Raw genomic sequence first — 11,892 nt, forward strand, 5'->3', positions numbered from 1 at the left:
AGGCTTGCAGAACCTTATGAAATCAAAAGTACCTTTGAGAGAACGGGGAGATGACATTTTACTGTTGATGGGTTAGCCACCTAGGATTAGTCTCTCAAAATGCAAGTGTTCATCCACATAAGTGAGATTTTGTTAATCCAATTATGTTTGGTTTGAAATGTAAACCAGAGTTGTAGAGCCTTCTCATTCAGACGAAGCTTGAGAATGCAGAGGTCATCTAGATATATAACTCCAAAAATATGCTGCCAGGTAAAATGAAAATGTACTTTCAAAAAGAAAATCCTCAACTCTTAGAAGAATATTTCTTAGAAAGGCAGGTTTCTTTCTTAGGAAAATACTAGAGGACATCTTTTGGAAAGCATTGTAAATTAAGATTTTTGTGCTGAACTAGCTTCTTGGACTTAAAATGTTTGATTTGCTTTAGTGAACTATATTGTTGCTTTCTGTTGTTCTGATTACCTTAGTGAGCCCCACAACATGTTCCTGACCTCTCTATCTTCCTGTGTGTACTTAACTCTATGACCTGTTTCGTCATGCTCTGGCCTAGGTCTTGCTGGAGGCTCATTCAGGTGTAATGCCTGGTTGTGCACTTCATACTTACAATACATGTGTGCAGGATAGTTTTTGTGAAAGCTACACTTTAATCCGGATTAGTTATTTAAACTAGTTTTCAGAAAAAAAGTATTTAAATGTCCATGTTGCGATTCTGTGGTTACATATTGAGTAGATGGAAAAATTGTTTTGAGGGAATATTGAAATCACTTTTACCAGTATTCTGTTCAGTAACCTACAGCAAGATGCTGGCCTGTTTGAACTATAAGTTCAAATAAGATTTTTCTGCAGCATGGCTTTTGAATGAAGTGTAGTGTTGAAGTGCATTATAGCGGTTTGTCACCATTTTATTTGCTATTAAGTAACTTTAACTCCATCTTGCACACAAGGGTTCATTTTACTACCCATACTGACCTGGTTTATGGGAAGCATTCCCACAAGTGTATTCTGGAATAATTGGTAAGAATAATTAAATTGCCACAGTAATTGAACATGCAGCTCAATATTTTGCACCATGTTGCAACAGATTAGTGGTATCTAGAGGATTTAAACTTATGTGATCTTCTCTGTGAAGTGTCCTGTATGTAAAGTAATGGGACATGTGCCCTCACTGTTTAGGGAGAGGCTTGTTTAAAGATTGCAATAAAAACGAAAACAAAATGAACAAATGGCCTCACCCAGCAGTTTGATGTTTTAGAAGCAATGGATGGAATATAATGCTACCTTATTTTCAAACTTATATGTAAATTGTCAGGAAATGGACGTCAGCATGTCTGGGTTAGGATTTTCCTTTTAAATAGCTGTAACTGGTTTTCTCATGGTCATGATTGACTAGTGTAGCATGAACTCAAACTATAAAGATATTTTAAGGTTTAAAAAAATATTGCTGTTGTGTCTACTTAATTAGAACTGAGATACAGTGAAACTGGAAATCAGTTGACTGTGGATCCTTCAGCTAATTCAGTGTGTGCACGGAAGAAATAGAATCTTGGGAGGAGCAAACATATCCTGTGACATATTTCATGTTTATCCTACTGTGGTATTATTTTTTAGAATTCGGCTATCTTTATTCATTTGTTTATTGCCAAATTTGTAGGATAGGATCTCTGTCTTTTTTCCCTTATCCTTTTAACCAAGTTGTTTGCTTTTTTATCAACAAACAGAAAACCACCTTCCTTATTCCCTAACAAATATTATGTAAAATTATGTGAATGTAAAAATGGCAAAGTGGCTAAATTTTAGGCTGTCTTTTCTTATACCTAATGTGCTGTTTTAATATTTACATCCTTGCATTGCTTAGGATAAAAACTTAGAGCAGTTCCTGAATTTTTACTGTCTAATATCTTTGCTCTCAGAACCTTTACTCACTGTATGTGTAGCTCAGAGTAGTTTCTGGCTATAATTTAGCTTTCTTATGACAACAAAAAAATGTGTACTGTATCTCTCTGAATATGTGTCTCTTTTCCTATCTCTAGGATGTCCTTACTGTTCATTATCATCTGATACCATCACCATCAAAGAGTAAAAATGGCAGCAAAGAGAAAGAAAAAGAACAGGAAAAAGAAAAAGATGCAAAAGAAGAATTTGCTGAAGCTTTAAGAGACCTAAAAATACAGTGGATGACCAAGTATGTCTACTTCATTACTACAGAAGCTTGAAGCAGCTTGAAGTTCACAAAAATATTCAGAATCTTTACGTTCATGCTATATCCTCCTCTCTTCTAGGCTGGATGCCACTGACATGTATAGTGAGTTGAAAGAAGCATTTCCTAATCATCTTCCTCTGTATGTTGCAAGACTTCATCAGCTGGATTCTGAAAAGGTTATTTAACACTTCTTAAACTTGTCTCAATACATCCCTGTAGCCTAAACAACTGACTCTTTCTTTGTGCACATTTGAGCTTGAAGTAACTGTACTCAGTATTAAAAAGCAGAAATTTCTAATTAAAGTGACAGGTGCCTCCCTTGACTGTGATTTACTTAATCCCACAGCAGAATAAAAGAAAGTGTGCCTAACCAAAGTGTGTTTGCTCATCAGGTTGTACCTTGTTCAGTTGAACACATTTTAAGTTTTCTTACTTATTTAGTCTACAACAGTTTTATTCTGAATGGTGGCTACTGAAACAAATACACAACCCATTCTATTTCTCTTCTGGACTGGTAATTTCTCCTATCAGCACGACTCAGACAGCTGAGAATAGTAACCCCCTAAACTGACACAGCAAAATCCAGCTTCCATTATTGTCCTCAAAAATGGGAACTGTCAACAGAAGAGTTTGCATGTGGGGTGGTTTTGTTTTTCCATCTTGAAGAGAAACACCTTTGTGCATATGCCCACACATATTGAATATTTTTCATTTGGTTCTGATACTGTATTTATTTCTGAATTGAAAAACTGCTACATTATACAAGAGTACTAATTTGTACTGAAAAGTGATTTTCTTTATGCAAACTCTGCTTTTGGTGTATTCCAATCTCATATTTCAGAGTTTGTTTTCAGTGAAATGGACTAAGTATGCAGGAAATCTTAAAGATTTTCCAGGGTGAAAAATTTGAACAAAGCAAAAATTGAGCAAAGTGGAGAAAAGAACATGTTGAATTATCAAGTGTGATTTCTTCATAGCTTTGCAGTCACCCTAATGTTAGTAGAATCAACAATGAAGTAGTGTGATTTCATGGTGCTGAATACCTTTATATTCTTTTTTTAGGAACGAATGAAAAGACTTGATGAAATCGTTGAAGCTGCAAATACAGTAATCTCTCATATTGATCAAACAGCATTAGCAGTATATTTTGCCATGAAGACTGATCCCAGGCCTGATGCAACTACTATAAAAAAGTACCTACCCAGTAAATAATTTTCCTGCATCCTATTTCTGTAGTCTATGTACTTTGTCTCTGCATATAAGAAATTGAATGACTGTAACATTGTTTTTCATAACTTGTATTACTCTTTTGTGGCACAGGCAATTTAAAATATCACTACACAATTGTTATGTTCTCTTATTATATCTCCAGAATGCAGGGACACTGAAACTTGCAATTTTTATTTATTCAATAAAATAAACAAGAGTTCTTTCAGGATGTAAATGTATGAGAAAAATGGGATATTAAGTTGTTGTATCAAGCTTAATTTAAGGTCGGAGGGAGTGTTTTGAATGCTACTTGCCTTTTCTTTGTATTTTGCAACCTTTCCTATCTGTATTTGAAGACAAAATTTACATCAGCCTAAGAAGTAACTGCTTGCAAGAGATTTCATTTGTGAAAAGCATGATGACCATGCTTCAGAGTATTTTTGAGACCCATTGTTCTTCTTTAGTTTTAGATTGTTCCTCTATCATCCTATATCAAATCTATACACATAATATCAGTATGTATATCCTTAGCAAGATAGTATTTTGAAGGTGACAACTTAGTCTGGAGAATAAGCGATGGATTTTGCTGTGTGTAGCATGGTGCTGTTTTAGTAATACTACAGCACATCTGAATATTAGGCCCTTAAAATGGGAAATGCATCTTTGTTGATTGTCTATAAAATACCAGATTTCAATTGTAAAGCTAGTCCATCTGTTCTAGCTATCCTGAATCCAGATTTGTGTGTAACTCTAGAATTGCTGATATAAAAGCAAAGCTTTGACATAATAAACTTTAATTCTAAACATTTCTTGGTAAGTTGATCCATTAGGTCATGTGTTTTGAATATAACATCTGGAATTGAACACCAAATTTAATGGTGCTTTAAGTGGATGCAATTCCTTTGAAGACAGCAGAATTAAACCTACTAATGTTAGTGGTGGATTCAACTCTCTGTTTATAATGCCAGGAACTATAAAGTTGTATTTCTAGATGCTGACTAACTTTTAGACCCCGGAGTTTCCCTTGCCTTAAGTCATTTAAGGCATTTCATACTTAGAAGAATGATTGAGTATCTTTGATGCATAGTGTCTTTAGGTAATCTTTTATGATTAGTTTAATTTATAGTAAATAGTGTTGTATGTACTAACTGCTGTAAACTTTTAAGCTTAAACTGAGTTAGTACTGTTTCTGTTCTTAAGGAAGTATCTGCAAAATATTCTAAATATTTTTCATATTGGTTTTTTTTTTTCCTCCCTAGTGAAATGGAAAAACAGAAGAATACTTTAGTAGATGCACTTTGTCGAAAGGGAAGTGCACTGGCTGACCAGCTTCTTCATCTGCAGGCCCAAGAAGGGGCTGCTTCCAGTGATGCAGAAGGCAAAGATGAGGATCATGAGAGCTGCTCAGAAGCTTTGACAGAGACGTTCTGGGAAACAACAAAATGGACTGATCTTTTTGACAGCAAGGTAAGAGACCAGAGCAGGTTTATTTTCATTTGCATGTTGGGTTTTCTGATGGTTTCTTCTGGAAATATGCACTGCCTTTGTGTGCACAGCCTTGTACATTCCTCCCTTCTACTTTGCCATGATGTCGCCCCTGTACGTTTTGCTTCCTTTATGACTTTTTTCCACAGGGATTTTGCCAAGCCTGTCAAATCCATGGTAAGCCCATTTCTGTTCAAGTGAATGTAAAGGTTAAGGGAAGGGTGTAAGACAGTACCAGATTTCCACAAAAGAACTGCTTCCTTTATTGAATTGCTTTTTTCTGTACTTTCCAGGGCTTATTTTCGATTAACCTCTGCTCTTGTAGCTGTACACACAAGTGTGCAGCATCCCTACCGTGTTCAGTCTTGCATGCTGTAGCCTCTTCCACACTTTGGATAAGAGAAGTTTGTATTTTGTTGTCAGTAATGTCTATAGAGGTAAAGGAAGAAACCCTTGGAAATAGTTACACTTATGTATTTGTTAGCATGGACTTACCTGACATTTCAGAGTTCCTGATCCTGAGAGCTGAATTTTTTTTCTCCTTCATTCAAGATGGCAATTCCAGAAGGGAAAAAAAATCCATTGTAGGTGATTAGTTACGTAGCTTTTGATTTAGAGAGGTTATGACTTTGTATTTTTAACTTTTGAGCTATTGATGTTAATTAGTTTCTGAACTTAACTGCCACATATGGCTGTGTTTTAGTGGCAGATGGAGTGACCAGAGTATTTGTTGATAATTTTGTAAATTTACCAAAGCACTTGAGATAGTTGCAAAAGAAAAACTTTTAAGAGTAGAGAAAAAAAACAAAATGAAGCATCCTTGACAGTAGATAAACTTCCTGTAAGAGCTTGTGCTTTAGGTGGAGGCCTGGTCAAGAAGGTTGATGGTACTTACCCTCCTCACTTTAGTGTATATGTCCTTGTATACATACATCTTTTCTGCATATCTCCTCTAATCATTAACTGATGATAATATCATGTGGTAGCAGATTTTGTGCTTCAATCATATTGTTTGGCACATTATTTTCTTGCTGTCTGTTTGTAAATGCAATACTTTGTTCCAGCATAGTAACCCCTGGTTTACTTCTGTCTCCTGGCTTTTGGTTGGGTTTTTTTTTAAGGCTGATAGGAATAATTTCAGTGCTAAAATGCCAATACAGACATTTTGTTGGGAGTATCACTCTTTAGCTTTTATTTCAAGACAGATAACATTGTTGAGCTGTGTGTTCTGGGCCTGGAATAAGTAACTCTGATGTGAGTTGTGTGAATTAGGAATTGAACCTCTGTCTTTGACTGTCTTAACCATGGATTTGTCAAAGTGCATATTCAGGTTTTGCTCTGAAAATTTATTCTTCTGTATTGTTAATTGGTACTAAAAGACCAAAACTTCTCGAGGCTTTTATAGCATTTCATATGGAAGTAACTTCCATCCTATTTTTGTAGTATGTTTGTCTTCTTTTTCCTACCTTTTTGAGTTTTATGACTCAAATTGAAATCTGAACTGCTCGACTGTCAGGAGACCTACAGAGCTACTTGCAGGGTGTAAAAACGACACTTCAGTAGGAAAAACAAAAACCTTGCACACAAGCAAAACAAGGAATTAATTCACCACTTCCTCTGGGCTGACTAGTGTTAGGCCATTTTAGGAAAGCCAGGCAACCATGATTTGGGAAGACAAACATCATCCAAACCTCCCCACTTTCTTACCTAGCTTTATATGCTGAGTATGGTGTCATATAGTTTGGGATATCTCTTTGGTCACTTGGGGTCAGCTGACCTTGTATCCCAAGGCTGTGCACCTCCAGCCTTCTCACTGGTGGAGTGGGATGAGATGCAGAAAAAGTCTGGACTCTGCAAGCGCTGCTCAGCAACAGCTAAAACATTTCTGAGTTAGCAACACTGTTTGCAACACAAATCAAAAGCACAGCCCTGTACCAGCTGCTATGAAGAAAATTAATTAGCCCATCCTAAACCAGCGCAGATTGAAAGTGGAGCAGTCAGGTCAGAGGGCACAGACCTTGTGTGAATGTTCTTCAAAGGAGAGGTGTCAAGAGACAGCCAGCTTATTCTGAAGCGGTGTGTTGGAGATGAAAATGTGGAGCTCTTTTATGTAGACACGGCTGTGTGGTCCTGACACTCAAAAGATGGAATACCTGGTTGAGAAAGGATGGAAATCAGGCATTTAAATACTGCACTGATCATTCAGCTATATGTGTATATAAGACTTTAGATAGAAGCATTGCTCTAAGTGTGTTTAGTTCCAAGCTTCCTATAAAGTTCATGCAGCTGTCAGTAATTAAAAGGCTAAGTAAATTTTTGAAAACCGAGAGAGACTGTGTTTCCTTTGAGGTTGTTTCTAAAGCAGAATCAAGAGCATCATCAGTTTTCTGTGCGTTTCTTCTCACCTTCTAGTAAATAAAGTACTGTCCCTTGTTTCATCTCTCCTCTGCAGATGTAGCACGTGCACACCACAAAGCATTTGATAGTTCTTTTGAATTGTTTGTCATTGAAGTAACCTGCTTGTTGCCATATTGTAGCAAGTATGTAGGGAAGTAACTTTAATTTTGACAGTAAGTGCATTTATTCATACCCATAGCTATTGTCTGAAGATTCATTTTAAACTAAACATGAAAAAAAAAATTGTCCCCTGTGTACACAAAAGCATTTCAAATAAACTCCAGTTAAGACAGGTTTATGCAGCGAGTATTTGATTGATTATGCTAACATGCTTATTATAGCACTTTAGTTCTTTTTCCTAGAACGTGGCTTTAAATTTTGTAGGCCAAAATCCTCAGTTTTAAACACAACTGTTACAGGAGAGTAGCAGGATTAGTAGTAGTAGTAGTAGTAGTAGTAGTTATGTGTTTGTCTAGAACCCTCAACCTTTATTGGCCATGGAGGAAAAACAAAGTCACACTTTTAAAATAAGTTTTGAGACAAGTAAAAGGCCCATATGTTTCCATCTTATCTCTTAAACGTCTTTAGCCTGGATTGTTTGTCCTGGTACTGTTTGCATTGTCGGATGCAGCTGTCTCTTCCAGCTGATTTTATTCAGTCACTGCCAAAAACATATTGCTGGATATTTTGTATCCCTTAACCCCTTGCTTCTTTGAAAATGAGTAATTTTTTTTATTAATGTCGGTTTTGTTTGTAATAGGGCAGTTAATAGAGCAGAGAAAAATCAACAAACATAGCTAAGAAAGCCTAGTTTATTACTTTAAATACATATGAACCTGAAAAAGCTTGTTTGTTGGGAATTGTAAACCTTACAACTTCAGTGTTCATACAAACAGCTGGAGTATGTTACCTAGAGATTATATTGTTTAACCTAGTATTTTAACTATATGTAAATGTAGGTTTATATTAATTAGCTCTTTAAATGATGAATTGATTATACAAGTCTGTTTCCGTAGGTAACAGCATTAAGATACTAGAAAATTTTCATTAGATGTGTTAGTATTGCTGGATTCGAGCACACTTTATTGAGTAGTGATTTCTAGCTTTTAAAAACCCCACAAATGTCTTCAGAGAGATCATTTCAGCATTTTACTGTCCTATATATGCATCGTTATAGCCAGTGACAGGTTAGGCAGCCAGTTAGGATGTGGACATCCAACCACTTTCATGGGTCTGGCTCCTAGCACACATGCTATTCCAGGCCGTTAGCTTGGGGAATAAAGTATTTAACAGTGACTTTTTCCCCCCAGTATCCTAGAAGTATGCATTACCTTTTCTCAGTACCCTTTTATTGCTCTTTGTACAATTTCTGGCCCTTATTGCTTGTTATGCAAAAGCTGGCCTCCATTATATTTATTATATAATTTATTATCTCATTATATAGTTATGAAATAATATCAAATACTTTGAAGTCATTACTATTCTTTCATTTAACAATTTGGTTTTGGATACTACAAATAGGTTTATTTGATAGTTTTATACATTCGGATAGCAGCTGCTTTCTCTGTTATATCTTAATAGCACTCCAGTTTACATTTTCCTTTTACATATCAAGGAATCATAACCTTTACTTCTGTGATCTTATAAAGCTTGCAGTGTTTTATCTGTAAGACTTAATTTGGCCAATATGTGTACAAGTTGTAAAGTACTATTTCTTACCTAACATCTTTTGTTTGTAAACAAATTCTGATTTTAAAGCAACTCATGCATTATTCATAACTTCTAAAGTGCTAATGAACTTTTAGTAGTTTTGCTGAATGTGTATACAGTTGATTGGGGTTTTTTTCTGAACACTAAGACAGAACTTATTGTCTTATGTCAAGAGCTCTTGGAGCATTATTTTCAACCTTTTGGTTCAGCAGAGAACCTTTTTCTCATTTAGAAATACCCAACCTTTTATTTGGCCGGAGCAAGGGTATTTCGTAAAATGCTTTGTTTTCTTGCCATAAAAACTCTAGGAAGCCCTGTTACGAAAGAAATGCTGTCAAGTGGCTTTCCTCCTGCCTTTATCACTGATGTTCAATAACCATTCAAAACTTACAGGGTCAGGTAAGAGCTTTCTTCATAGAGCAGTGACATTATTTCTGGTTAGCCTCCGAAATGTTATATTTGCTGAGAGCTCCAATGCATTTTTCATTTGATTTTTTTGTTTGTTTTTTTGTTTTGTGGTTCTATCATCTTTTACAGAAGAGAATTTTCTTTTTTAATTTTAGTTTAGCCAACTAAGTCTGCTAATGGATATCCACTGAGCAGTTATTCAGAAATGTTTGCTAATGTGTTTTGCTTTAGGAAAATATCCAAAATAATTGGATTGAGAATGCAGCATGCAGAGTATTTTTCCAATAGTAATATTTGGAAAATTGTATATGTGAATGGTGCTGTACGCTCATTGTTGCTATATGTGTGTGTTGTAAGCTACAACAGCTTAAGTGAGTATTTCAACACAGCAAAATAAGTATTTGAAGACAGAAGAAGAATGAGCAGCTCTTGAGTACTTTGGCATAGTATCTTGAAGCTTCAAAATTACTTGATTTGCTTGATAATTAAGTTTATTTCTTTTTTATATTTTAACTATTTATTGATTCTGCAAAGACTTGTGCATGTGATTAACGTTAAGTGGAAGTGTTCAGGCTGCTAAAACTAGAGAGGTTCTTCATTCCTTGCAAGATTCAGATCTCTGGTTCCTTACAGTTTATATTCTTGAGAAATACTTAATTTTTTTTTCTGTAATGCAAAACGTATTTCTGATCATCCTTGAAGGGTTTTTGTTAGCTTTTCCTAATAGGATATTTTAAGTGGGAAATTTTCAACCTTTATTGTGGAGTCAGAGCAAAGGAAAAATGTTGTAATGAATGAGGGGAAATGAATAGCAAGCTCTAATAAAAGATTTCATAAACACTGCCAACAACAGATACACCACTATATTCACCAACTTTACTGCTATGTCACTCTTCAGTAAAAAAATAGAAAATACCTTTCAGTTTGCTATAAGGGTTCCAGAGGGAATATATGAAAGTGTCTTGATTGCTCTAATTCTTAGTGCTGCAGCTGGTGAAATGGTTTGAACCATCTTGCTTGCAACACCATGAATGCCATCAGTGTTTGGATGTTAAGGACCTGATTTATTTTAAATAAGGTCTTAGGCAGACACATTCATTTGCTTACATGAACTACTGCATTGGTAAGGACTGTAAGCTCACTTTCTAGAAATAGTATCAAGAAGGAGCTTTTTTTATGATCTCTTCTTAAAAAATTACCAATAGTGAAGAGCTGACCTAAAACCTCAGGCTGGTTTTCATGCTTAACCTGTCTTCATTGCTTGTTTATAATTATGTACATTTGTCTGTCTTTGTCTGTCTCTATCATTCACTGTGTACATTCATACTTGTTTCTGCAGTAAGTTTGTGATTACCTAGGAATTAAAATTATCAATTTGTTTTTTGTTTCTCTGGGTCAAAAATATACCTGTCTGGTTGGTGATTCTTTAATTATCTTTTTAATATGCCATACAGTTGCCTGTAGAGAATGAAAATCCAAAGAACTAGAAATATGACAAAAATTAAAATAGTGACATCTGTGTTACATAAGTTCTGAAGTCAAATATGTTTGTGAAGTCAGAAATAGTCTCTAGGAAGTTCATGTTTATGACTACTGCTGTGAATCATCTGCTGTACTACAAACATCTCGTGTAAATGTTTTACTTTGAATCACTTCTGCTACCTGAACAGAATTTGATATTACTTGTTAAGCCTTGTAAGATATTAAAATGCCTAATTTGCTTTGGTTTTTTTTAATTTGCATTGTAGGTTTTGACTTTTGCCTATAAGCATGCATTGGTAAATAAGATGTATGGAAGGGGTCTCAAGTTTGCCACAAAACTTGCAGAAGAAAAGCCAACAAAGGACAACTTAAAAAACTGCATTCAGGTAAGGAGTGTTTGGTCAAGTAATGGGGCTGCTGCATAAGCTTTCAGGAGTAAAATACAAGTCTCCTGCAATTTTTTGTACTCTTCTCATTGTAGAAAGCACTAAATGTAGCATTTTAACTTTATCCAGGTTTTGTAACTCGGCCTTCATTTTAAACAGTGATTTTTTTTTTTTCCTTCCTTTTCTAGAGTAACTTGTTTGGGAGTAACTTGTTTTTAGCAGATTTACTCTTTGGAACTTGCTTTGGGGCATAAAGGAAGTAGAGACAACTTAGTCAAAGATATCTGCATGAAAATTCCCTTATGTTACTGTTTAATCACTGTTATTTTTTACTATTATTAATCATAATTACTAGGAAATTATTAGGAATTAATGAGAATTCCTAAGATTAAATTCTTGTGCATTACGTTGAAAAAAATGTGGATCATACAGAAAGGGAAGGAGGGGTCCCCCTTTAAGGACTGAGGAATTCAAAGCTTACCAGATCTCCCATCTGTTGTCTTTCTGATAATAGACATTTTTAGTAAAATTTTTATATCAGTGCAGTGTTTTTTTAGATTTAGATGTTAAAAACAGTAAGACTCATTTTTTTTTTTAATGTGTGCTTTTTTTCTTCAG

The 11,892-nt window shown here is 35.1% G+C and overlaps 1 protein-coding gene across 4 annotated transcripts in view; it reads left to right on the top strand.

Annotated features, from left to right (window-relative positions):
• TPP2 (tripeptidyl peptidase 2) overlaps window positions 1-11,892 on the top strand; it is a 52,268-nt gene that overhangs the window by 37,081 nt on the left and 3,295 nt on the right. For 2 of the 4 annotated variants that reach the window (XM_014873346.2, XM_014873347.2), the window contains 5 exons: window positions 2,028-2,179; window positions 2,277-2,373; window positions 3,260-3,390; window positions 4,666-4,873; window positions 11,155-11,274. In XM_014873346.2, the coding sequence (XP_014728832.1) occupies window positions 2,028-2,179; window positions 2,277-2,373; window positions 3,260-3,390; window positions 4,666-4,873; window positions 11,155-11,274 (708 nt within the window). Of the gene's footprint in view, window positions 1-2,027; window positions 2,180-2,276; window positions 2,374-3,259; window positions 3,402-4,665; window positions 4,874-9,306; window positions 9,398-11,154; window positions 11,275-11,892 lie in introns of all 4 variants that reach the window. The other 2 variants (XR_015801591.1, XR_015801592.1) reach the window with 2 other exon arrangements.

The sequence above is a fragment of the Sturnus vulgaris genome, chromosome 2 (assembly GCF_052056855.1).
Source record: "Sturnus vulgaris isolate bStuVul1 chromosome 2, bStuVul1.hap1, whole genome shotgun sequence".
Lineage (NCBI taxonomy): Eukaryota > Metazoa > Chordata > Aves > Passeriformes > Sturnidae > Sturnus > Sturnus vulgaris.